The sequence below is a fragment of the Podarcis liolepis genome, assembly GCF_965112155.1.
Source record: "Podarcis liolepis genome assembly, chromosome: 9".
Taxonomy (NCBI): Eukaryota; Metazoa; Chordata; class Lepidosauria; order Squamata; family Lacertidae; genus Podarcis; species Podarcis liolepis.
Genome location: NC_139564.1, coordinates 3,334,396 through 3,360,558, shown reverse-complemented (window position 1 = coordinate 3,360,558; position 26,163 = coordinate 3,334,396). Strand labels below are relative to the sequence as shown.

At 44.3% G+C, this 26,163-nt stretch overlaps 2 protein-coding genes across 12 annotated transcripts in view; one reads left to right on the top strand and one right to left on the bottom strand.

Moving 5' to 3' along the window:
- Positions 1 to 26,163, top strand: part of LOC310685893 (CD209 antigen-like protein 2) — a gene marked incomplete at its 3' end in the record, with an annotated part of 285,718 nt that overhangs the window by 71,185 nt on the left and 188,370 nt on the right. The gene's annotated exons all lie outside the window — the stretch shown is intronic.
- Positions 5,588 to 24,560, bottom strand: LOC310685936 (CD209 antigen-like protein A). Of its 5 annotated transcripts, none has more exons than XM_083459079.1 (9): positions 24,450 to 24,560; positions 23,870 to 23,972; positions 22,158 to 22,277; positions 15,324 to 15,434; positions 14,163 to 14,261; positions 13,326 to 13,412; positions 8,989 to 9,140; positions 7,767 to 7,876; positions 5,588 to 5,959 (listed from the first exon to the last, which is right to left on the bottom strand). In XM_083459079.1, exons 3-9 carry the CDS (start codon positions 22,246 to 22,248, stop codon positions 5,809 to 5,811), a joined length of 801 nt encoding a protein of 266 aa, XP_083315205.1. In that variant the 5' UTR covers positions 22,249 to 22,277; positions 23,870 to 23,972; positions 24,450 to 24,560; the 3' UTR covers positions 5,588 to 5,808. The 5 variants fall into 5 exon arrangements, with proteins under 5 accessions (XP_083315205.1, XP_083315207.1, XP_083315204.1 ...); XM_083459081.1 differs by having other exon boundaries at positions 22,158 to 22,262; XM_083459078.1 differs by having other exon boundaries at positions 23,873 to 23,972.

The window sequence follows — 26,163 nt, the reverse complement described above, 5'->3', positions numbered from 1 at the left end:
ATGGTCTGATTACTATGCTCTGAAAGCCAAGATTGACTTCCCGCTCCTCCCCTGCTCGGGTGGCGAACCTATTTGGGCTCGTCCGTGAAAACAGATGGATCCTGATAGATTCCGACAAGCCTTGCGGGACCCTGCTCCTCCTGGTGACTCATTAGATGACCTTGTTGAGGACTGGAATAACTGGCTCTTGGCAGACATTGATAAGATCGCACCTAAGCGCCCTCCGCGACCCCGTTGAAACCAGGCCCCTTGGTTTACTGAGGAGCTCCGGAAAATGAAGCGGGATCTCAGACGGCTAGAGCGAGTATGGCGACGGACTCATGACGGAGCCTCAAGAACATCTTATAGGACGCATATGAAAGCCTATGAGATGGCTTTGAAAGCTGCTAAGAAATCTTACTTTGCAGCTTCCATTACATCCGCTAACTTTATAGAATAATTAGGTCAATAACGTTCTCAGGAGGACAACCAAATTAAGCACAAATTCGACCCACAGCTGTGAGGAATTCGCAAGCTTTTTTGCGGAGAAAGTCCTGTTGCTCCACCGTGACCTCCCTGCCAATTTAGATACAGTTACTGAACTGGAGGCCCCTCGACTGACTTCAGGTCCAGTGTTGGACCATTTTGATCGGATACTCCCTGCTGATGTGGATAGATTCCTCCAAGTTGGTAGGCCCACCACCTGCCTCCTTGATCCGTGCCCATCTTGGCTGATTAGGGAGTGTCCAGATGTTGCGCGGACCCCCCTGGTTGAAATCATCAACTTGTCTCTTGACACGGGGACATTCCCAGGGGAACTGAAGGAAGCAGTAGTGTGTCCACTCTTAAAGAAAACTTCATTAGATCCCTTAGACCTATCCAATTACCGCCCAGTTTCAAATCTTCCATATCTGGGTAAGGTAATTGAGAGAGCGGTTGCTGAACAGCTTGGTAGGTTTCTGGAGGAAACATCGGCTTTAGATCCATTTCAGTCCGGTTTCCGTCCTGGTTTTGGGACCGAGACGGCTCTGGTTCCCCTAACAGATGATCTCCGTAGACAACTGGATCGAGGCAGGTCAGGACTGATGATCCTTTTAGATTTCTTAGCGGCCTTTGACATGGTTGATCATGATCTTCTGGACCACCGCCTCGCAGACGTGGGGATACAGGGCATAGCCTGTAACTGGCTGTGCTCTTTTATCTCTGGTCAGGGACACTAGGGAGGGAAATGTCGTCGCGCCATTCCTTGGTGTGTGGAGTGCCGCAGCGCGCAATTCTCTCCTCGATGCTTTTAAACATCTTTATGCGCCCCCTTGCCCAGATTGTCCAGAGCTTTGGGCTGGGCTGTCACCAGTATGCTGATGACACTCAGCTCTATCTGCTGATGGATGGCCACACCGAATCGGCCCCGAACAAACTGACCAGATGCTTGGAAGCTGTGGCTAGATGGTTTCGTGGGAGCCGATTGAAACTAAATCCTTCAAAGACAGAGGTCCTATGGCTGGGTCGGGATGGCATGGGGATGAGGGACCAACTCCCTTCTCATGTGGGGGAGTATTTTAATGTTTTAATGTTAAACAATATTTTAATGTTTCAATATTTTAATGTTGTATTTTAATTTTGTTTTTAAGTTGTAATCATTCAACTTGTTTTTATTATTGCTTGTAAGCTGCTCTGAGCCTGGCCTTGGCTGGGGAGGGCGGGGTATAAATAAAAATTATTATTATTATTATTATTATTATTATTATTATTATTATTATTATCTGACCAACAAAGGCACCAGGGGGAGCCCCAGTTTTCTTTGTAAGCAAGAGGGACACCCCAGAAAAAAGGCTCATTGTGGATTATAGGAAGACCAACAAGCTCATGATTCCCAGCCGATACCCCTTGCCACGTATTGGGGCTCTGCTGGAGAGGTTGAGATCAGCGAAAATTTTCACCAAGTTGGACATAGAATCATAGAATCATAGAATCATAGAGTTGGAAGAGACCACAAGGGCCATCGAGTCCAACCCCCTGCCAAGCAGGAAACACCATTAGAGCACTCCTGACATATGGTTGTCAAGCCTCTGCTTAAAGACCTCCAAAGAAGGAGACTCCACCACACTCCTTGGCAGCAAATTCCACTGTCGAACAGCTCTTACTGTCAGGAAGTTCTTCCTAATGTTCAGGTGGAATCTTCTTTCTTGTAGTTTGGATCCATTGCTCCGTGTCCGCTTCTCTGAAGCAGCAGAAAACAACCTTTCTCCCTCCTCTATGTGACATCCTTTTATATATTTGAACATGGCTATCATATCACCCCTCAACCTCCTCTTCTCCAGGCTAAACATGCCCAGCTCCCTTAGCCGTTCCTCATAAGGCATCGTTTCCAGGCCTTTGACCATTTTGGTTGCCCTCCTCTGGACACGTTCCAGTTTGTCAGTGTCCTTCTTGAATTGTGGTGCCCAGAACTGGACACAGTACTCCAGGTGACATGAGGGTGGGCTACAACCTGATACATGTGAGGGAAGGTGGTGAGTGGAAGACGGCCTTTAATACAAGATATGGGACCGTTGAGTAGCTACTGATGCTGTTTGGGTTGCAGTCGGGCACAGCCATCTTCCAGGCCTTCATCAATCATGTTTTGGCAGACTTGCTAGACAGGAACGTACTATCTTACCTCGATGATCTTTTGATATACTCAGAAAGTCCTGAAGAGCATTTGCGATATGTAAGAGAGGTGTTGCAACAGATGAGGGTGCATAGACTCTATGCCAAGTTGGAGAAGTGCCAGTTCCATGTGACAGAGGTGGAATTTGGGGGGTATCACGTGTCTCCTGGTGGGGTGCATATGGATCCAGTGAAGGTGAGGTGGTGTTGGAGTGGCAGAAGCCTAAGACAAAAAAGGACTTGTAGAGGTTCTTGGGCTTCGCTAACTACTACAGGAAGTTCATGCCTAACTACTCACAACTCACCCCACCTCTCACTGACTGCTTGAGGGGCAAGATGCTGTTCATCTGGAGGAGGCTCAGTGCGTGTTTGAGAGGCTCAAGGATATGTTTGCCGTGGAGGAGTACCTGCACCACACAGACTGCAAGACAACTGAAACAGAGACAGATCAGGTGGTCATAGTTCTTTGCTCGCTTCATTTTCTGCTTACAATATGTACCAGGGCACCTGAACTAGGCCCAGGAGTATGTCAGAGCATGTGACACTTGCCAATGAGCAAAAAGTCTATAGCAGCACCAGCGGGTCTTCTGCAACCGCTTCTGACTCCGCAAGGACCTTGGGAGGCGATCACAATGGATTTTATCACAGACTTGCCATCTTCTCAAAAGCAGACAATGAACTGGGTCATGGTGGACTTGTTCACGAAAATGGCACACTTCTTGCCATGCCCAAAGCTGCCGTTGGCACAGGAAATGGCCCAGATGTTTGTAGACCACGTGTTCAAACTGCATGGGCTGCCGTCGCGAGTGATTTCAGATAGAGGAACACAGTTTACCTCACAGTTTTGGAGGAAGCTGATGCAGCTTTTGGAAGTCAAAGTATGTCTGACATCAGTGAGACACCCTCAAACCAACGGAGAGTCAGAGAGAACCAATGCTATATTCCAGCAATACCTTCATTGCTACATGAACTGGTGGACAAATTGGGACTAGCAGAATTCGTGTATAACAAAGCAGTACATGTGTCTACCCAACAAACACTGTTTCTGGACAACTATGGACGACATCCGAGGGCGTTACCAGAACCAGAGGACACCTTGTTGGTGCTGGCAGCAGAACAGTTCATAGGGGAGATGCAGGCGCTTCATGAACTACTGAGAGAAAAGCTGGACGCAGCTAAAAACGCATATAAGAGGAATGCTGATGAACGTAGACAGCAGGGAAAAGAGATCAAGGTGGGGGACAAGGTGTGGTTGTTGGCCAAGGACTTACCAACAAAGGGGAGGTGCAAGAAGTTAGAGGCAAGGCAGTTGGGACCATTTGAAGTGGTAGAACAGGTAAACCCTGTAGCGTTCAAACTGAGATTGCATGCCTCAATGAAGATACACCCTGTATTTCACAGGGCTCTCCTGTCACCATCCGTTCCTGCACATCCCTACCAGGAACCTTAACAGACACCTCCTCCCCCAGTCATGGTGGAGGATCAGGAGGAGTTTGAGATCTAACAGATTTTAGATTCGAGACTGTGTATGTAGAAGACAGTTACAGTATTTCGTGTCATGGAAAGGTTATGGACCTGAAGAAAACTCCTGGGTAGGAAGCCAGAATTTACACGCCCCAGACCTGCAGTGGCAGTTCCACCTTAGGTTCCCCCACAAGCCCACAAGGTTCCACAAGGACAACCTTAGTGAAGAAGCTGAGGAGAATGGCACATGGTAGGCACCAGAGCAGAAAGAGCCCTCCGAGACAGGCAACGAACCTGAGGAGGAGGAAGGGGGGCTTAGAGGAAGGGGTTATGTCAGCTTCATTCCGGAGCTGACAGAGGCTGAGAATGAGAACAGACAAAGAGAAATAAGGACACTGGAATGTGAGCTGGAATGCGAGAGGGAGGAGGGGCAGCCTAGTGTATGGCTTCAGAGAACAGAGAGCAGGCAGCAGATAGCAATGGTAATCTGATCCCTGAGCATAGTGACCAAGGAAGGGGGAGCCAGAGCAGAGATACACAAAATACCAATCTTAGCTCAGAAACAGATGGAGAGAGGCCAGGAATAGCCAGAGCCAACCCCTAGAGGTAGAGGCCCCAATAAAATATCTTAGGGGGCCGCCTCCCCCAGGTTTATGGGCATTGCCATTCAAATGATGTGTGTACACTGTCTTGTGATCAGTTATGCAGGGGGGAGCTTACCTGCTCCACCCACAAAACTTTATTCAATTTGGCACCCCTGCCGCCATGAGTGCCATGAAAGCAGCAGCACATGACTGGTATCGGCCCCAGTCTTGCCCCCTGCCAAGTTCTGAAGAAATTGTCAGGGAGAGGCAAACGGGGAAAGATTTAAGGGGAGAAACCAGCACTTATAGAGAGCCGAAAGAGATCATTAGCAGTCTGTCGTTTGACAGCGAGCCAGAGGCAGGGAGGGAGGAGGATGAGCCTGGAACCAGTCATTCTGTAAACAGAGGAAGTCAGGGGCATGGTTTCCGCAGACTTGCATGTTGGGTAAAAAAAAGGAAAAAGGAAGCAGATGCGGCAACTGTGCCGGAAGGGTTGGACGTGATTTGAAACACTGGAGATGTACTTTTGAAGTTTGTCAATAAATCAAATAGATTGGAACTGGCCGTGAGCCCGGAGTTTTATCTATGCCGGCTTGACAGCATAAAGGCTCTGACAGAAATCAAGAGCAGTTCATTGTGTTTGTTGCCCAATGTTATCTCTATATGAGAGTCATGGCTCTGGAATTTCCCAGTGATAAAGCCAAAATTATATTTGTGATTAGTCTGCTAGAAGCGGACACCAGGTGCTGGGTGGCCCCCATTCTCATTGCCTGGCATGCATGGTTGTCCTTCTGTGCCTTGTAAGGTAGCAACCATGGAGATCAGAAGGGGCAATGGGGCATCAAACACATAGAGTAAGGGAACAAATATTGGTATGCATTGCAAATAAATACATTAAACAGAAAACAGGCTATGACTGGATGCTTCCATTCTTTATTTTTGTAGCCATCTACATTTGAGTTTGCAGAATGATTTCTTTTCAAGGTGTTTTTGAGTGCTGATGCCAAAGAGTCATATAATCTAGATGGCAGAGTGTGGATTGTGCATTAAAACAGTGAGGTGGAGTGATCTCCTGGTTTTGTTTTTGTGTAGTGATCATGAGATCCAGTTTCGTTCATCTTAAAGTGTCTTCTTAGAGCCAAACATCACTAGGCACCTTCTTACAAATGTACCCTATGCGTTGCTCACAGTGTAATGCGATCCAGCAATCCTTATCGCAATCAAGGCCTATTGCAGCACAATGATTTCTGTCTTCGTTTTTAGGCTCATCTTTTTTCCAGTACCTGAAAAGAAAACAGCAGCACTGATCAGTCAAGATTTGATGTCTACTTCCTCACCCACTCCCCATGCCTTCTACCATTAAAAAGATGTCCAGCTCTTTCTCTCTTAACATCTACCCACAATTGGGATGGATCTTTCTCCCCAGATTTTAGAATTCTAACCATGTAAGGAAAACAACAACAACAACTGTGGGTCAAGACTGCCTCTTTTCTTTTCACATGAAGTGATTTCTCATAGGAAACTACAAAAAGTGAGGCTGTCACTTTGGAAGGCTCAGAGGTACACACAAGAACTTTCAGTCAATTTAGTTTGGGCAGTATCCACTGCAGTACTTCTGCTATTGCCAGGATTTCCATTTCTGCAAAGGAACTGGCCCGCTCCCCTTTCCATATGCACCCACATCCTCCTCAGATCTGCTCTGGACCATTGTAAGTGTTGACAGATCCTTACTCTCTCATAGCAGAGTTAGCACAGTAGTGATTGTTCTGAGCATATTAAAACCATGTTAGATTTGCATCCACCTTCATCCACCTCATCTCACATCCATCACCCACCCCATGCATGAGGATAGCAATGACACTATACAGAAACAAAAATAGCTATGTCTACAAATGAAATACAAAATATAATCTATAACCACAAAGCCATTATACAGTTGTCTGAAATGATATGATATCTCTCACATATATATCTTATCTAAATCTTACATGCTGATTCTAAGTTTAATCAATTATCCATAGTTGACAAAGGTATCACCCTAGCCTCACTCTTATGGTCACTTGCATTCTCCAGTGTCCATTGTATCCTGAATCAAGTCCCACTACACAGCACTAAAATTTTGTGATAAACTCATTCTGTGATAACTTCCTCATTTTTAGCTCTCTGTAAATCTATTAAATTTATATTACTAGTAATAGTAGGTGTTTTTTACTCCCACGAGATGTTGGGTGATCAAGTCTAAGATCACATACAGTAGTGGCTCCCAATTGGTGGTCCACGGACCACCCACCCAGGGGTTTCATGGTGTCATTCACATAACTAAAACTGCCACAGAGATATCAAAATGTTCAAAGGTACAGTGGCCCATGGCGTGGCTTTTGAAAATGAAGGGGTCTGCAGTACTTAGCTAACTGGGAACCACTGGCATACAGGGTTTAATTTCCCAGCTAGTATTATACAACCCCACTGCCTGCTTGTAAAGTTTACTCAATACCTTTGTCAAAAAGGATTCGTGGTTGGTACTGGGTGCATCAATGAAGATGAATGTCATTGGATTTTGTTCCAGGAGATCTTGCAAAATTGAAAGCAGCCCTCTGTTAATGCAGCCGTGGTAATAAATGCCAGACCAGTTCTCTGTTCTACTACCAAGCTGTGGATGAGTGAGATCTTACTCTGACCTTGTACATCCATCAACACAAGCTGAAAAGAGTTGTTAGATACTTAAAGGGAACCATGAAGTGTCTTAAACTGCCAGCTGACAGTGTGGCTCAACTTTAGGTTCCTGCAAGTCCTTTTGAAGCTGAACTAAGGAGCACAAACCATTTAAAAGGATGCCTTCAGCCTCTTCCGAATCACTGCATTCACTAGGTTAGAGAAGCAGGAAGAGTAGCCTTCCTGCCTCTCCAACCTAGTGAGAAGCACCAGTCACTCACCTGGACAATGATGTGGAGGAGTACATATGTAGATCTTTGGCAGTAGAGAAAATTGCATGGCAAAATATATTTGGAGAGGGAAAGGATCAATTACGTAAACAGAATCTGCAACTTTTTGGAATGCATGCCATTAACATATGTTTCTGCAGAAACTTACGTGATTGTAGCCTCTATTCCTGCCAGCCACCACCATTTCTTTGCCTTGTCTTTAAAGACTCCAAACCAAAAAAACTTCTTACGCTTTTGTACTTGCTCGTTGATAAAAAACTAGGGTAGGGGTGTTGAGAAAGAACAAATAAAATCTTTTAAGACAATGTCCCTTTCTCTGGGAGACTATAGCCCTTTACAGAAATTCAACAGGCATAAAACAAACACATTTTAAAAGGAGAAGGTATCACATTTGAAGACCCAATCCAAATTTTGGGGGGAAAGTGATCAAAATTATACATTGTATTCCCATCTCCAGTAATAATTTCATATACTGGATGTGGTATTGTCCCCCTGATCCAAATTATGATGCTGATGGTGACGATGATGATGATGAATGACGAAGATGATGGTGATGGAATCAAGGAAGCATCCCAAAGAGGAAATATTGTAGTGAAGGGGAACTTCACCTGCCCTCACCGAGACTGACTACATATGTCTTCCAGTCATGACACAGAGTTATAATTTCCAGATACTGTAAATGACTGTGCCAGAGAACAGTTGGTCTTGGAACCACGTAGCAGGACAGTGACCTGTGTGTCAAATACTCCAATTTCTGCATCCATGTTTGATGGTTGGTTCCAGAGACACTGGAATCAGTCCGGTTGTGGTATGCTTGATGGCATGATGATGGGATCTCACCCATGTCTGTGCCTTGCAGCACCCCAGTAGCCCCTCTGCCTGGGCTAAGGGCTGGGAGATGGATATACCTTGCAAGCTCCTCTAGAGTCATCTCCATGATATTCTCCTGCCAGAAGGTTAGCGTGGTGAGGGAAATGTTTGTTTCTAAGGACTCAATACATCTCAAAGAGCAGAGGAAGAATTTACAGAGAATCCAAGAGATAGATGCCTCTGAAGTATCTCCTCCTCCTCCTCCTCCTCCTCCTCTTCCTCCTCCTCCTCCTCCTCCTCCTCCTCCTCCTCCTCCTCCTTGAAGATCTCCTTCCTGACTGCCAGCTTCATTCTATTAGAGCTCAGCAGCTCCAAGAAACCTTATTGAGTCCCAGATGGTAACAGCTCTCCCTGCCCCTCCCAGCCCTTGGCTTGACTGATGGAATTGCTGTCTTGGCTGCATACAGGTACATGTAACCTTCCTAAATGGATAGTGATGATAGGAGCCCTTTGGCTCAAGAAGATCCCCTACCATTTCTATACTTAGCTTTGATGCTCACCTGTTCTTCCCTTGTTTCCACAGACATGAGCTTGGCGCCTTGCCCCTCACATTTTTTTTTGGAATCTGCCCATGAGTCTTGGTCACGAGAAAGCAAATACATTGTCCTTTGATATACAAACCAACCCTCATTCAAATTTTCAATAAGGTGCTCTTCGAGTCAAGCCAGATATGCAGGAAGATCAGAAAAAGAAAACAAGATAGGGAATTTAATGGGAACCACCTTGTATGCCTGTGCAGATTTCAATTATTTTTATTAATTTCATTTCCGTCTTCACGTGATAATATTCATCTGGGACGCTCAGAAATCTTAAAACAAGAAAAACATTCACTCTTCAACCCATGTTGATGCTGCAGTAAATACCTAGGTGGGCATAGCTGGAATAGGGAGCACAGTCAAGAACCTCACCTACTTGTTTCCACCTGGATACTCAGGGCAGAATCAGGGCAGAGTTGAAGGTTGGGAAGGGGGAGTAGCTGTGGTTTATCAAAATTCTCTTTCTCTTTCCAGGCCCTCTGTTGAGTTGTGGAGGGGGGAGGGGAATCTAGGATGTAGGTTCCTGGCATTGGGCAACTGGGACAGATGAAGGATTCTCCTGGTTTACCACCCAGTTTGCTGCCAAGCAGTCTCCCTGCTGGAGCTGACAGGATGGATCTAGTGGGCTTCCAAATCCAGTGGGCTTCCAAATGGCTCTGGGGGATTTTCCAGCTGATCTGACAGGTGCTCCTGCTGAGTTTTGGCTGATCTCTGGAACAACCAAATAACAACAACAACAAAGTATATGCTGCCCATCTGACTGGGTTTCCCCCCAACCACTCTGGGCTACTTCCAAAAAATTAAAACACAATCAACTATTTAAAACGTCCCTGAACAGGGCTGCCTTCAGATGTCTTCTGAGAGTCAGATAGTAGTTTTCCCCCCTTGACATCTGGGGGGAGGGAGTGCCACAAGGTGGGCACAACTACCCAGAAGCCCCCCTGCCTTGGCTTGGGCCGTGGACACAATTGGCCCTGAGTACCCTCTCCCACTTCATACAGCCTGTTTTGCCCCCTAGTATACTGCAGAGGAGAGGGCGAAAAAAGAAGTTGGGAGATGGCTTGAACGCAAGTGGAGGAAAAATCTGGTTGAATGCATTCAACTACTGGTGAGGGTTCATCCTTGAACCTTCCAAGTGGCAGTGAAGGATACAAAGAAGCCTTGCTGGGCGATGGGCTCTGCGGGGTGGTGAATGCTTCCCTCTGTGAGGGAACATTCCCAGATCCGCTGAAAGAGGCGGTCATTAAACCGCTTCTTAAAAAACCATCTTTAGACCCGGCCAGTATGGCCAACGATCGCCCAGTCTCAAATCTTCCATTCTTGGGCAAGGTGATTGAGCGTGTGGTTGCTGAACAACTCCAGGCACGCCTGGAGGCATTTGGATCCCTTCCAATCAGGGTTCAGGCCTCATCATGGGACTGAAACTGCCTTGGTCGCACTGGTTGATGATCTCCGGCGAGCTAGGGACAAAGGTGAGAGTTGTTTCCTAGTTCTGCTGGATCTCTCAGCGGCCTTTGATACAATCGACCATAACATCCTTCTGGACCGTCTAAAGGGGTTGGGAGCTGGGGGCACTGTTATACAGTGGTTTCGCTCCTTCCTCCTGGGCCGTGTTCAGAAAGTGGTGGGGGGGGATGAGTGTTCAGACCCTTGGGCCCTCACTTGTGGGGTGCCTCAGGGTTCCGTCCTCTCCCCCATGCTTTTTAACATCTATATGAAGCCGCTGGGAGAGATCATCAGGGGGGTTGGACTGGGTGTCCATCAATATGCAGATGATACCCAGCTCTACCTTTCTTTCAAATCAGAACCAGCGAAGGCGGTGAAGGTCCTGTGTGAGTGCCTGTAGGCGGTTGGAGGATGGATGGCGGCTAATGGATTGAAGTTGAATCCTGACAAGACAGAAGTACTGTTTTGGGGGGACAGGGGGTGGGCTGGTGTGGAGGACTCCCTGGTCCTGAATAGGGTAACTGTGCCCCTGAAGGACCAGGTGCGTAGCCTGGGAGTCATTTTGGACTCACAGCTGTCCATGGAGGCGCAGGTCAATTCTGTATCCAGGGCAGCTGTCTACCAACTCCACCTGGTACGCAGGCTGAGACCCTACCTGCCCGCGGACTGTCTGGCCAGAGTGGTGCATGCTCTAGTTATCTCCCGCTTGGACTACTGCAATGCGCTCTACGTGGGGCTACCTTTGAAGGTGACTCGGAAACTACAGCTAATCCAGAATGCGGCAGCTAGACTGGTGACTGGGGGCGGCCGCCGAGACCACATAACACCGGTCTTGAAAGACCTACATTGGCTCCCAGTACGTTTCCGAGCACAATTCAAAGTGCTGGTGTTGACCTTTAAAGCCCTAAACGGCTTCGGCCCAGTATACCTGAAGGAGCATCTCCACCCCCATCGTTCTGCCTGGACACTGAGGTCCAGCGCCGAGGGCCTTCTGGCGGTTCCCTCATTGCGAGAAGCAAAGCTACAGGGAACCAGGCAGAGGGCCTTTTCGGTGGTGGCGCCCGCCCTGTGGAATGCCCTCCCATCGGATGTCAAGGTGATGGACAACTACCTGACATTCAGAAGACATCTTAAGGCGGCCCTATTCAAGGAAGCTTTTAATGTATGATATTTTAGTGTTTTTTGGTTTCTGTGGAAGCCGCCCAGAGTGGCTGGGGAAGCCCAGCCAGATGGGCGGGGTACAAATAATAAATTATTATTATTATTATTATTATTATTATTATTATTATTATTATTCCTCCATTGTGCTATCCAGCAGAGTTTTCCTTCCCAGGTAGTGTGGGGCCTGCTACAGTCTGGCCCAAAGGAGATGATACAACTGAAAGCAGCTTTCTGTGACTTGCTTGCAAAGCATTTGTGGATAAAATTGCTTGCATCCCCTGGCATCTTGACCCACCCAGCTATTACAGCAGACAAATCTCAAAGAGCAGAGTCTGTTTCCATTGTGTTGGGCATGTTTCAGTCGGTAAGGTTTGTGAGGTTTGGTGGTTTTAGGGTTAACCTCTATGTGTCCTGCATCTGGGGAGGAGCTTCCTACATCCAGGAGCTGAGTTCTTTGCCTGTGAAGTTACTTTCACTTCTCACCGGAGAAGAGTCAGAGATAAATGCTATGGCTCCAGTGGGATTGTTTGTTTTATCTGTCTGTGTAAATGAAGCTGTTTAGATTAGGCACAAACAGCGTTTGGACTCTCTTCACTCACACATCAAGCACACGCTGCTGCTCTGCTGCCGGCCGGGATTTCTGGCACAGGGAAATGTGCTGGACCGGGCAGTTATCCAACAAGGTTCAAGAATGTGGACAAGGTCCTTGGATCCGTCAGGACAACCACTTGTACACTGGTCCCTGCCCCTTGTGGCTGATACAAACTAGCAGGGAGGGGACAGCTGGCTGGACTAGAAAGGTGATTAATGCCTCTTTACAAGAGGGGCTGCTCCCAGCCTGCTTGAAGGCAGGCCTGAAGAAATATTCGCTGTGCTCAGAAAATCTAAGTAACTGCCTGCTGGTTGCTAATCTCCCCTTCCTGGGCAAGGTTCTTGAGAGGGTGGTTGTGGACCAGATCCAGATGCTCTTGGAGAAAACTACTTTTCTAGATCCATGTCAATCAGGATTTAGACCTGGTTTTGGAACAATGTCTTTAAAAGCAATCATATTTCCAAAGGTCAAAGAGAAAGAGGGGAAATGGCATTATACCACTCTCACAAAATGTGTGTTTTGGTGCTGAACATCTTTAGCTTGCTTTTTATGCACAAGTGATGTGATATGCATTCATTCCCATTCTTTGCTCTCACATCTAAAGCTTTATAGACAATTTTATAATCCCTTTACACTTTCTGATGATGGGCTTGTGAAACAGGAGAGAGATTTTACTGTTGCACCAACCACCCCACTGCCCAGCAGTCTCTCTGACCAAGTTGGCGGAAGTTGCCTTTGAAGTGCTGCTCATGAATCTCTCTCTTTCAGTTGACCTCTTTTGATTGTCTCTGCAGAGGCGGGGCTCTCATGAGTGAACATAATAAAGGACAGGTCTTTCAGCTGACCTGCTTTGATTGTCTCTGTTATAGCAAAGAATGGCAAAGTCTTTTCTTTCCTAACCATATAGGCTAAATCAATTCAAAAGTTCAAGAGAGCTGAACTGAATATCTCTGATGTTTCCCTAGGGTGGCTGGGTGCAAAGGAGGGCAGCACTCTGCTCTGGCTCTAAGAGTATTCAGCCAGAGGAGGGGCTTTCAGCTGGGGCAGACTCAGGACAGGTTCCTACTGCACTACAATTCTTCAGCATCACAGGGTAGCTTACCAATTACTTTTTGCAGTTCATCATTTTTGTTGGCAAGATACCGCATTTCCTCTGATTTGTTTTGAGCTACAGCGAGTATTCCGAAGTCTAAAAGATTTGAAATAGTTCAAGGCAAAAGAGTATAACAATCTGCAAATATTAAGAACCATTATCAAACATTTTCAAACACTCTAGCCTGAAACAAGAAGCAGAGCTCCAGGATGGGGTTCTTATGAATATGAGGACAGACTTGATTCTCTGTGGCTGAGATCACCAATGAAAAGCCTCAGAAGACCCCTGCAGCTGGATCAGACCAAAGATCCATGCAATCCGCTATCCTATTCTCATATTAAAACTGCCTCATGAAGTATCTCTAATGTTCCTCTCCTATGTCCTCCTTTTCTGCTGGGAATCACTGGGTCACAAAACAATTCCCACCTCGAGTCCCACAGTAAAGCCAAATATACAAAAAATACTTTGCAGTTTTCTGTTATGCTTTGTGAGATCTAAGAAAATAGAGGCGCCAAAACTCTTTTCCTGATGAATATTGTGTTGCATTCCACATAATTCTAAGGAGGACATTATGTCAGTGCAGGAATTTCTCCTTGCGCAATGCAATCTTCCGCCCCTTTCCCTCAAATCTGTTCCCCACCCTGCAGAGCAGCTTTGGTGATGGCATGCAGGGAGAAGTGGGGGCAAAGTTCCCTTGTGCTAGTGCTAAAATCTTGCAGCAGCACAAACACTGTGAATTACAGTTTGATGGGGAAGGACAGCATTTCTAGTGGGGGGATGTGAGAATCACAACCATCTGCTTTTCTTCCTGCTGAGCAATGAAACTGTGATAAAAAAAATCCTTACCATCCTTGTCTTCATGGATTGAATCAAGCCCAACAACAAAGGTCCGAATCATATCCATTGCCATTTGAAACTCAGTTCTTATTTTCACTTCCTTTTGATCTAAGGATAAAGTAGGTAGAAAAGAAATGATTAAAATGTCTGACTACCTGGGGGAGGGGATACTTGGTTTCAAACTACTTTTAATATTGAATTTAAATTGATGACTTGTAACGCAGATAAGAAATCAAATCAACAAAACCATGAATATGACTTCTATTAATATTTCCTGCTCTCAGCTCTTGGTAGGACTTCAGACCAGCAGGGCAGCCGCTGTTTCAATTTGGCCTGTTACTTCTGTCATCAGATAGTTTGGCCTTCCTTTGAGAGCTTTAGCTTGTTGGTTGTCTAGATAGACCTGTCCTCTTTGTCCTACAGTCTTGCATTTGCCAGGCTGCCTCATGCTCTGCCACATGCTTAAAATATGCAAATTCTTGGATCATTTGATTCCCTCCCCCCGAGCTTTGCTTACTTTCAAGTGCCCTTTAAAAATGAATTAGGTGTTCAAATAGGTCAAGGGCTCATCTATCCACTGCTATTTTTCTACAAAAAGAGGTGCTGGAACTCAGCATGAATGCCTCCCTTCTTCTCTTAAAATGGCAATGGCGCCCACCTGAGAGGGGCCAGAACAACGTCCTGATCAATTTCAGCTGAAAAAAGCCCTGCATATATCTAGATATTTAGGTAGGCTCTGGACCCACCCACTTTGGCCATGGCCTTATCCTCTGCAGCCTGTTTTCCCCAAGCACTTTCCTTCAAGGGACTGGAGCCCTAGCAGAGGGCAGGCTGGCGAGGATCAGGAATGGGGGGTCTTCCAAAGCAAATGAGGATTAGTTGGGAAAGGAGCAGAGAATGGCAACTGGGAAAGGGAATTGCCCAGGGCGTCCCAGGGACTTGTGTTAGCCTGTGCTTCTGTTCCAAATGCTGGAACTCACTTATTCAGGGAGAACAAAACAGTGTCATTGCTTTCAGTGGGTGACAGCTGTAACTCCCTCCCTGATATCAAAGAGAGCGGGTAAATGGGGTGAATGGAAACTGGATCCTACCATCTCTTTTTGGAAATGCTATTGGCATTCAAGCAAAGCCCAGGACAGTAGTAGCAAAGTACGCCAATTATGTACTTACATAGCAGGAAAAGCAGCAGTGTCAACGCAGTTAAGAGGATCATCATAAATACGATAACGTATTCACCGGTGGGAGATTTTATGAAGGCTACAAACTTCTGAAAACCAGATGCTTGAAGAAAGACAATTCTGCTTTAGCCATCAGTAGCCAACATATCATTGCCACCCCAGAAAAAAGGACTTTCATACACTGTGGTAGCCATTAGCAAGAAACATTCAGTGGTTCAGGGGGTGGGTCCTTGGGAAGCTAAGGAGATGGAGAAAGCAAGGCGAGATGCCTTGCTGCTTGAGGAAACTTTTCCATCTTTTTTGTTTTTTTAAAAAGTTTTAATCTATACTTTTCAAGCTTATAGATTTCATTAGTTTTACAATCATTTTAAAATTTCAAAGTTTGACTTCCTTTCTCTTTCTCTCTTTCTGTGGTTCCTTAAATTTATTTTTTAATATCTTCTGCATATCCCAATTTATTTAACTTGCTCATTGAATTATCTACTTTAAATACCTGTATATATTCTTATGAAACTGCACATTATTATCATAATCCTAATGTTTTTATCTGTTTTCAACTTATCTGTAAATATTCAATAAACCATTTCCATTCCTTTATAAAAAGTTTCTTATCTCGATTTCTTATTCTTCCCGTAACTTTTGCCATTTATGCATATTGTTAGTATTATAATATCTCATTCTCACATTGCACAATGTTGCAGGTTGCCTTTATTTACTTAATTGATGTAGGAGTAAGGGAACTATTTAAATGTCTCCTCCCTCTCTCTGCTCTTTCTCTCTCTGCTCCTCTGCTGAAGAAGATGGATGTGAGTGTCCTCTTGTTGTTTTGTTATTTGCTTTATAAACAAAACCTTTGGTGTTACTATTCCAACCACAGTTGCTTCTTCTGCATTCTGCTGTAAAGGACTGAATTTACTATCTGCAAATGGGCATTTAATGCTCACACATATTCCATAAGTTTTTGTAGCCCTTTCTCCTTTGCTGAAACTTCTGCTTCTTTCCACTTTGGGGCAAGTAGCATTCTTCCTGCTGTAGTAGCATACATAAATGAATTTATATACAATTTGGGTAGTTCTGTCCTTATAATTCCCAAAAGAAAAGCTTCAAAAGGTGAAAGATTTATATGATCTGAGATGAAACATTGGCACCCGACCCTACCTGACTCACCATTTCCCCCTTCACTTCTTACCCCCTTTTCTCCCTAATACAACACTAATGTCTCAACAAATGAAACTGATCTGTAGAAAGTGTAACTTGAAAAATAAGAGACTTTGCACATACTTTTGTTAACCAAGAAATCTTTAATAAAAATATATATCTGAAAGAAAGAAAGAAAGAAAGAAAGAAAGAAAGAAAGAAAGAAAGAAAGAAGAAAGAAAGAAAAGTTTCTGGGTTTTTTTTTACAAAAGCTATTTTGAACATCCTTTTCAATTAATTGTAGATCATTTCCCAGTAAGCTTTAACCTTACTACAAGACCACCACATATGATAATAAGAACCTTCTTTCTCGTTACATTGCCAACACTTGTTTGATTTAGGTTTATACATTTTTAACAGTTTACTCAATGTTAGATACCAACAAGATATCATTTTCATTTAATTTTCTCTTAAACCATAGCATGCTGTGAATTTTATATCCATACTCCACAATCATCCCCATGCTTCCATGTCTATATTATGACTGATATCAGTTGCCCAGTGTATCACTGAGGATTTTACTTGCTTATCCTTTTTACTTGCTCATCCAATCTGTTACCTCCGAGGATGTGGACAGGCTGCTTGGACGAGTGAAACCAACCACCTGTCTCCTTGATCCTTGCCCATCCTGGCTCATAAAAGTGAGCCGGGAAGGGCTGGGCAATGGGCTCCGTGGGGTGGTGAATGCTTCTCTCTGTGAGGTAGCCTTCTCAGACCCACTGAAAGAGGCAGTTATTAAACCACTTCTTAAAAAAAGTCTTTAGACTCCTCTACTTGCATCCCATACCACTTTCAAATTGTCTCCTGATTCAGATTGATTTCAAAACAATCTCTTAATATTCCCCCCCTTTTCTAATATCTCTTGATTAATAAATTCTCATTTAGTCTGAATCAGCAATTTTGCTCTGTTCTTAATTCCATAATAATAGAGTTGTGATCTGATAATGTCCTGGGTAAAATTTCTACCTTCTTTACCTTAGTGTACAAATTTCTAGAAGTCCATACAGAGTTTGTTCAACTCGCTGAATTATTCTCAGACAAGTAAAATGTAAATTGTCTGTCCAGTGGGTGTTTCTCTCTCCACATATCAATTAGACTTACATTTTCTGTCATCTGAAAAAGGCCTTAGGTAGCTTCCCTTCTTTTGTATCGCTTCCTCTTATAGTGCTGTCCCATTCCAGCGAAGCTACACCATTCATGTCTACCATCAAAATTATCTTTTCATTCGTATATTCGAATAAGATTTCCTCGTCTCTTTTAAAAGTCAGATTTGTTGTCATTTGGTGCATCTACATCTATTAATATTCTTTTTTTCTCTCTCCATGTGATGTTATCTGTATTATCAGTATTCTTCCTTACTCATCTTTAAAGAATTGTTTTGGATCTAATTCTGGTTTTTGTATACATCACTATGCCTCTTTTGTTTGTATAGTCAGAGGTCACAAAGTCCTTTCAATAACCTTTTATTGATCAGAATTCTTCTTTGTTTCATCGCAATATGCATTTCCTGAGAGCAAATCACGTTCAAATTTATTTATTTTCACCACATGTTCAATCCCTACCCTTTTTGTTTTATTATTGAGTCCATTTACATTCCACATTAGGATTATCAATGCCATTTTGGGGGCAATGACAATAAAGATATTACTATGATGATGATGATGATGATGATGATGATGATTCATTTATCTCTCTTCTCCCCCTCTGTTGATTCTTCTTCATGTTGTGGCTCCAAACCAAATGCTCTTTCTCCTCCTAATTCTTTTCCATATTTTCTCCAGAATTTATCTGCTTCTGTGGGATCTCTACATCTCTACTTTCACCCTTTAAATATAAAGGAGACTCCATCAGGGTATTCCCAATGAAAAGCGATTTTGTTTTATCACGGTGTGTCCATCAGATATTTGTAATTTGCTCCTTTCCGAAGTAGTCCCATCAGGATTTCTTTCAAAATTATTATTCTCTGGTCATCATCCTGAGATTTTTCTGATAGTGCTTCTGTATTACTCTGTCTTTAAATCTCTTTGAATTTTTAAAAACACCAATCACCCGACAGACTTTTTGCTTTAGCATATCTTGATTTTACATGAAAAGATCTATCCACTGCCACTTTAACAGTTTCTTCACCGATTTCAATCATATTCTCAAGTTCTTTCATTATTTTTTCACTTAATTCCACTGCCGTATCTTCTGGCAAATCTCAAACTAAGAATCAAATCTTTTAGATGTACTTCCATAACTGTGGTCTCATCCAGAGTCTGTTCATCAAGCAATTTGATTGCGAGAGCCAGTGTGGTGTAGTGGTTAAGAGCGGTAGTCACGTAATCTGGGAAACCGGGTTCGTGTCTCCGCTCCTCCACATGCAGCTGCTGGGTGACCTTGGGCCAGTCACACTTCTGTGAAGTCTCTCAGCCCCACTCACCTCACAGAGTGTTTGTTGTGGGGGAGGAAGGGAAAGGAGAATGTCAGCCGCTTTGAGACTCCTGAAGGGGAGTGAAAGGCGGGATATCAAATCCAAACTCTTCTTCTTCTTCTTCTTCAGCATCCCCCCTCATTCTTTCTTGCTCCTCTTTGTTTCTCTTACCTCCCCTTCTACTTTCTTAAATGATTCCTCCAAGCTGGATGTTTTCACCTTTAAATCCTGTACGGTTTTCTCTATTTCTGAAGTTTTATGTGACAGTTCTGCAATTTCTGCTGATAAGTTTTGGACTGCCTGCGCATTAAAATCAGCCTTCTGTCCTAGTCTCTGTATACCCTCCCCCATCTCTTTTCTCATTTCTATTGAAATTCTAATGTCAAATTTGTGTCTCCTTCTACAATTAAACCTTTTCTCTGACTTGGTGTTGTGATGGGCCTGGAGGTGGTTTCTTGCCGACTTTAGCCATAGCCATATCATAATGTCACTAGATGGTGATCTTACCTTTATTATAGGGAAATACTTAAAAAGGAAATAAAAAAGACCCTGCAATTAGTTTTTGGGCTGCACTGTGTCACTATATCACTATATTTCCACCCTTTGTCACCAGTTAGTATCTAACCCCATCAGATCCCAATAAAAAATTGTAAAAATGCACAGAGTGGATAAAAATAAAAATTAATCCCTAGTTTATGTATTACCAAAAAAATAATAATTAAAAAATCTGCAATCCACAAAGTAATTCAGATGAAATTCAGTCTCACAATGTCCATCTCCTTTGGGTTATCAAAAGGAGGCAAAGAAAAATATATATATACAAAATATGTATTTTTAAAAGGGGAAAAGGAAAAAGAAAAAAGAAAGGAAGACACAAAGTCCCACTTTCCTCTCTTCAATTCCACAACATTTAAAGATCTTTGTGATTTGACCTGCTTGCTGGAAGATATTTATAAAGTCACAAAAATTCTGCATCCAGAGATTTAGAGAAATCACAAGTTAATCAAAATTCTTCGCCTGGAATGCTTGTAAAAATAATCACTAGACTGTACTTCTCATTCTCATTCTTAATTCAGTCCCTGCATATTTTTTCCATGCAGATCAACACCCACATCCGGGGGGGGGGGCTCCTCTTTGCCACCCTAGTCTGGATCCAATGGTTTTATTGACACTACCTTAAATTCTTTTTCTTGCCTTGTCAAATTGGTCCAAATTCCTTTGTTTGGAGATGTCACTGCTTCAATGGAGGCACAAGAAGCAGCTTTCTGCGGGTCTTCAATTGTGCCATGTGTCTGAGCTCAATCTGGGATCTTTCTCAGCTACCTAGGGAGCTTTGGGAGAATCTAGAGAGCATATTTTGACACCACTGGACCCTTCAGAACCTGAACTTTTCCTTCAGGCTCTTTTTGAGAAGGTGCTTTGCCTGAGTCCCATTCTTTGATCCTCACAGCAATCAGGCTGCTCAGAGCAAGCAGTCTCTGTCATCCTCCATTATCCATATCCAACAGGAAGTGCTGGAGGAAACTTTTCTGATAACTAAGAAATAAAAATGCTAGCAGAATTAAAGTAAATTCAGCAGCATATAATTAAGTTGGGAGAAAGTGGGAAATAATTTATATGGAGTAAGTTATACTTAAATGGAGTAACATAAGGGGTCTCTATAGTATAGTGCATTTTAAAATGGGGTTTCAGAGTTTTTAGAGGTTTTTGAATGTTTTATGTAGTTTTTATGTAGTTTTATGTAGTTTTTATGTAGTATGTAGTAGCTTTATGTAGTTTTTCAATTTCATTGTTCTGCATGGGGCAATGACAATAAAGATATTGTATATTGTTTGTTGTATACTGTATATTGTATATCGTATAATTTATATGGAGTAATTAGAATATGCAGTAGCAGGAGGATAATAATTAGAAGGAACCCTGGAAGGGGGAAAAGGAAGTTGAAGACTAAATGTATTTGGCTGTTTTCTTTTTGTAAATGTGGAAATTTGTATAAGTGTGGCATAGGGCAGGTAGGAGGAGGCAGAGAAAAGAAGGCGACCTTCGTCCTCGCTCGTCCCAGCCCCCTCCGGCTGCCAGGATACAAGGCAGAGGCTGGGAGGAATGAAGGCAAAGATTGTCCTCACTTGTCCCAGGCCCCTCTCGACTCCTGGACTGCCGGGTGGAGTTTGGGAGGAGAGAAGGTGAAGATCCCCTCGCTTGTCCCAGCCTCCTCTTGACTCTTGGTCTTCTGGGCAGGGGCAGGGGTGGGGCACACAAAGGGTGCCCAGCGATGGTTGGGGATGTGAGCCCCTCAATATTGCAGCTTGTTTGGGCCTCTGCCTCAAGATGTTTACATGGCTGAAGCCCCTTGAACCTCCTATACCCAATGCCCCTGGACAAGATACTCCCTCTGTACACATAATTCTGTTAGGTTTCAGTTATGCCACTGTGCAGTTCTTGGAGTCACAAGACTCTGTTGACATTCCAGACTGTTGGAAGTCTCACGGGAGACGGGAGACGGATGTTGATGTTACTGGTTTCCTGTTTCTTTGACCTTTTCTTTTTTCCCCCCTGTCTCTCACGGAGAGCAGACACATATTCTTTTCTGTCTTGCATAGTTAGAAATAAAGTAGCAATGTAGCATATATTTCTGGCTGCTTCTGCTGCTGTCTGGGTACTCTGTGCAATGGAGTGCATGCCTGAAGTCTCCTTCAAAGGCTTAGGTCATTAATCACCGTTGGAGGAGAGCCTGGATGGGTTCCGAAGATATGTTGGAGGAGTAGCCATCACAGCTGGGTCATATGGGGCTCCGACAAATTCCACAAACAGAAGCTTTACTGGGCTGGCTATGGGCTCTGTTTTGATGCTGCTGAAGGGGCAGCAGGCTAACTGAGGAGGTGCAGTGCAGCTTGTGTGGTCTACCCATCACTACCCATCCCAGCACCTACTACCTGAGGCAACTGCCTCATTCTGCCTAATGGTAGAGCCATTCTGGACTGCACTCAGTAAAGGAACACAACAGCCAGCAGCAAAGAGTGGGCTGAATACTGGGGTTTCTATGGGGCTTAGTGGATCTCTGGCACCCAAGTGGCTGCGTAGGCTTCTCTCCACACTCTTCCCTGGCACAACATGTCTGGTTCCACTTTCTACCTGTCTCCCCATCAACTTCCCTTTCCCGTGCATTCCTCTACTTTAAGAGACACCTCATCCCATATGACTGTGCTGTATACAGACCTTCAGTTCCTGGTTGTTCTGCTTCCGCTGGAGCTGCACCCTTTGCAGGCGCTGCAGCCTTTGCGGGCTTTGCGGGCGCTGGCTTCCCCATCCTCTCAGTCTTGTCTGTGAAACAACAAGCTAGAATGAGACAACAACAAATGGAGATTAAGACTATGAGCATGTTAGGTATAGAGCGGCGATGGTCAGTTGCGTCGGGACTGCTGATTCTCTTAGATCTGTCAGCAGCCTTCAACATGGTTGATCATGAACTTTTGAACCACCGCCTTGCCGACGTGGGGATTCAGGGCACAGTCCAACAATGGCTACGTTACTTTATCTCAGGTTGGGTACAGAGGGTGGCGCTAGGGAGGGTGTTGTTGCCGTGGATGCTGTGGCTGGATGGCTGCGTGGGAGCTGGGCGAAGTTAAATCCTTTGAAGCAGAGGTCCTCTGGCTGGGTCGGGACGACATGGGGTTGGGGAGCCAACTCGCATCTTTTGCGGGGGCTCAGTTAGTGCTAGTGCCTTCTGTCAAGAGCTTGGATGTAACCTTCGATGCCTCCCTTTCCACGGAGGTGCAGGTTGTAGCCACAGCAAAGGTGGCATTTTTCCATCTCCGCCGTATTAAGCAGTTGGTCCCTTACCCTTCTTGGCCACAGTGATCCATGCAACGGTCACTTCCAGGCTTGATTATTGTAACTCGCTCTACGCGGTTAAGGCTGCCCTTGAAGCTGACCCAGAAAATCCAGCAGGTTCAGAATGCCGTAACAAGGCTCCTTACGGGATCCTTGCCTTGTGATCACATTCGTTCAGTGCTTTACCAACTGCACTGGCTCCCGGTGGAGTACAGGGTCAGGTTTAAGGTGCTGATTTTGACCTTTAAAGCCCTATGCAGCCTAGGACCAATGTAACTACGGGACCGCCTCACCTGGTATGCCACGCAGAGGACCTTAAGGTCCACAAATGACAACTTTTTGCAGGTCCCAGGTTGCAAGGTGGTTAGATTGGTCGCAACTAACGCCAGGGCCTTTTCAGTACTGGCCCCGACTTGGTGGAACACTCTGTCACAAGAGACTAGGGCCCTGCGGGACTTGACATCTTTCCGTAGGGCCTGCAAGACAGAGCTGTTCTGCCTGGCCTTTGGTTTGGACTCAGTCTCACCCTTATGTTTCCCGCCCCTTATGGTTCTGATCTATGGGTTACTATTAACATGAGGCTGCATTTTCGATTGTATTTTAACCTGGATTTTAAATTTGTGTCCGTCCCCCCCTTATGTTTTTATTGTAATTTTGCTGGTGCTAGCCGCCCTGAGCCCGGATCTGGCCGGGGAGGGCAGGGTATAAATAAAAAATTAGTAGCAGTAGTAGTAATAGTAGTAGTAGTATTAGACAATCCAACATAAAGATGTTGTTGAGTCCAATATAACTGAAACGTCTTCCATTTTCTTTTGCTGGATCAATCTCAGTTTTAAACCAAAAGAGATGTTCCATAAGGATTCCAAGGCATTTTTAAAAATTGTTTTAGGTAATATAGCACATTCTCATTTTACATCCTATTCCTCTACCATAACTCCTGGACATCTAGTTTACAGGACTCCAGTAAGATGTTCACCATTTAATAGATAGTGTGGGACCTATGAGGTCTTCAGATGTTCCTGGGTGCCAACTTCCTCCATCACAGGGCCACATCTTCCCCACCCTTAATGGAAGATATATTCATTTAATTATACAACTACCTCCTGGTCATCAGAAAAAATGGAGTACTAGATCCGGTCTCAGTTGGACGCATATAAATCCACTTGAATCTAACAAGACTTTGGAGAACATCTGTTGGTCCTGAAAAAGAAGCAGAGGGAAGCTGTGATCCAGGCTTTCCAGGTGTGCCATTTTGTGTGTTTTTTGCCAAGACGCAGCCTGACATCTGATGCTGTGGCTTCAAGAAAGAAGAGGACTGTTGTCTAATCCCGTTTCAAAGCCATCTGATCTAGCAGCCCTGGATATGCTAGTAAATGAGTTTTTTCAAGAACTGTATTTTTTGGATCATGATCTGGATCATAATCTGGATCTGGATTTACAACCTGGGACCCTGAGTCAGAGCAGGGCACCTGTACGCAGCCCTAGAATATACCACCACTCAGTTTCATTGGATGACACTGGATTCTAGCATTCGAAAGAGAAAAACTATCTGAAGTTTTATAAAGCTGTTTATCATTTTCCCTCTTAGTGACCTTTTGGCCCTGGAATGAGACCCTGCAAATATCATAGCTTGTAAGGAAAGTATTCCACCCATCAGACTCATTTCTGTTTGGATACCTTGGTGTTGTCATGGAACAATCTTTTCTCTCCTTTACTTTCTTCTTAAGGTTGTTTCATCCTCCCACTGGCTAAGAACCACCTCCCTTGTGATGTCAGGCATTCCAGAACTCCTCCCCTTTAGGCTATAGCATTTCCTGATTGGCTGCCCATCATATCCAATCAGCATGCCACATAAAGCATAAACCCAGCAAAAATGTTTATTTCAGATCTTGTATACTACTTATTTTTCCCCAAAAGTTATTACTGTTTTATTTTTGAACCTTTAAAAACTTATCTAGAAGTACATCTAATGGCCTTTGTTTTATTCCATTTTTGGAAGGTGTGTCTTTTTCTAATGCCTCTAATTGACCTACTGTGTTTGGTGAGGCACTCAAGCATTGCTGTATCCCAGTTTTTATTTTCTCATATGTTCAGGGATATTTCTTTTCTTTTAATAATATTTTTTATTACTTTGCAATTACAATCCAATAATAGCCTCATTCTAACAATACCAATTTATAATGCAATTATTAATACCTATTGTTCAAATACCTAATTATATAATTTAGATAAAATGGCCCCCGTGCGCTAGAATTTGTCATGGACAGGACTTCCCACAGTCAAGATGAGCAGTCTGTGTGTGTGGGTGGGGGGGGGGCAGAGAAAGACTTGCATTTTCCACAGCCATCCGAAAGCATTGGGCTAAAACGCCCCTTCTCAGGAGAAGAGAATGTATCTTATCAGCACAGTGAGAGTGGCCTAGATGAAGGTCAACTCTCTGAGGAGCAGCCGCTAGTGTGCGTGGCTCCGAGGTTAATGACTGTATGCAATAAATCTTCTTGTAATTACAACCACTGATTACCTAAGCCAGTGTGCTGTAGTGGTTAAGAGCGGTAGACTCCTAATCTGGTGAACCAGGTTCGCGTCTCTGCTCCTCCACATGCAGCTGCTGGATGACCTTGGGCCAGTCACACTTCTCTGAAGTCTCTCAGCCCCACTCACCTCACAGAGTGTTTGTTGTGGGGGAGGAAGGGAAAGGAGAATGTTAGCCGCTTTGAGACTCCTTAGGGTAGTGATAAAGTGGGATATCAAGTCCAAACTCTTCTCTTCTAAGCCGGCAGTCTGCCAGATCTTGACAGAATTGATGGATTGATTATTTGTTTTATTTCTGCATTTTAAAACCTTTTAAATATCCATTACATTCTGGTCATAATAATAGACCCTTGTACAACAACTGCAATATTAATAACTTCTAGTTGTGTTGACACAGTAAATGATTTATAAAAGGACAAGTGGCAATTATTCTGTCTCATGTAAGAATCTATACACAAAGCTTTAAAAATATTCATTGAACGATTGCCCTTTTTTTGTAATAATTTGTCCTGCATAGTTCAGTAATTTATTTTGCCAATCTTCTTTATCTTCTTTGGCCAAAGCTTCTTCCTTCCATAGTGATTGGCTGTTGAAGTTTGTGGGTCGTAAATCCTTTGACCCACGGAGTCTGCTGCCTCGGCACTGTATCTGTCCGGACCGCCACTCACCCGTGGCTGACTCAGTCGCTGGCAGAATCCGTGAGTGGGCGTTTCTTAAACTTCTTCCAGCAAAGAAGCTCTTTGACGCCTAGTCTCCGCCTACCCTCTCTGCGCGAAAGCCTTCTGCGCAGGGAGGGCATGGGCAACAGAGGACCCCTACTCTCCCCGCTGATCCCAGGCAAGGAGTCATGGGACCGCCT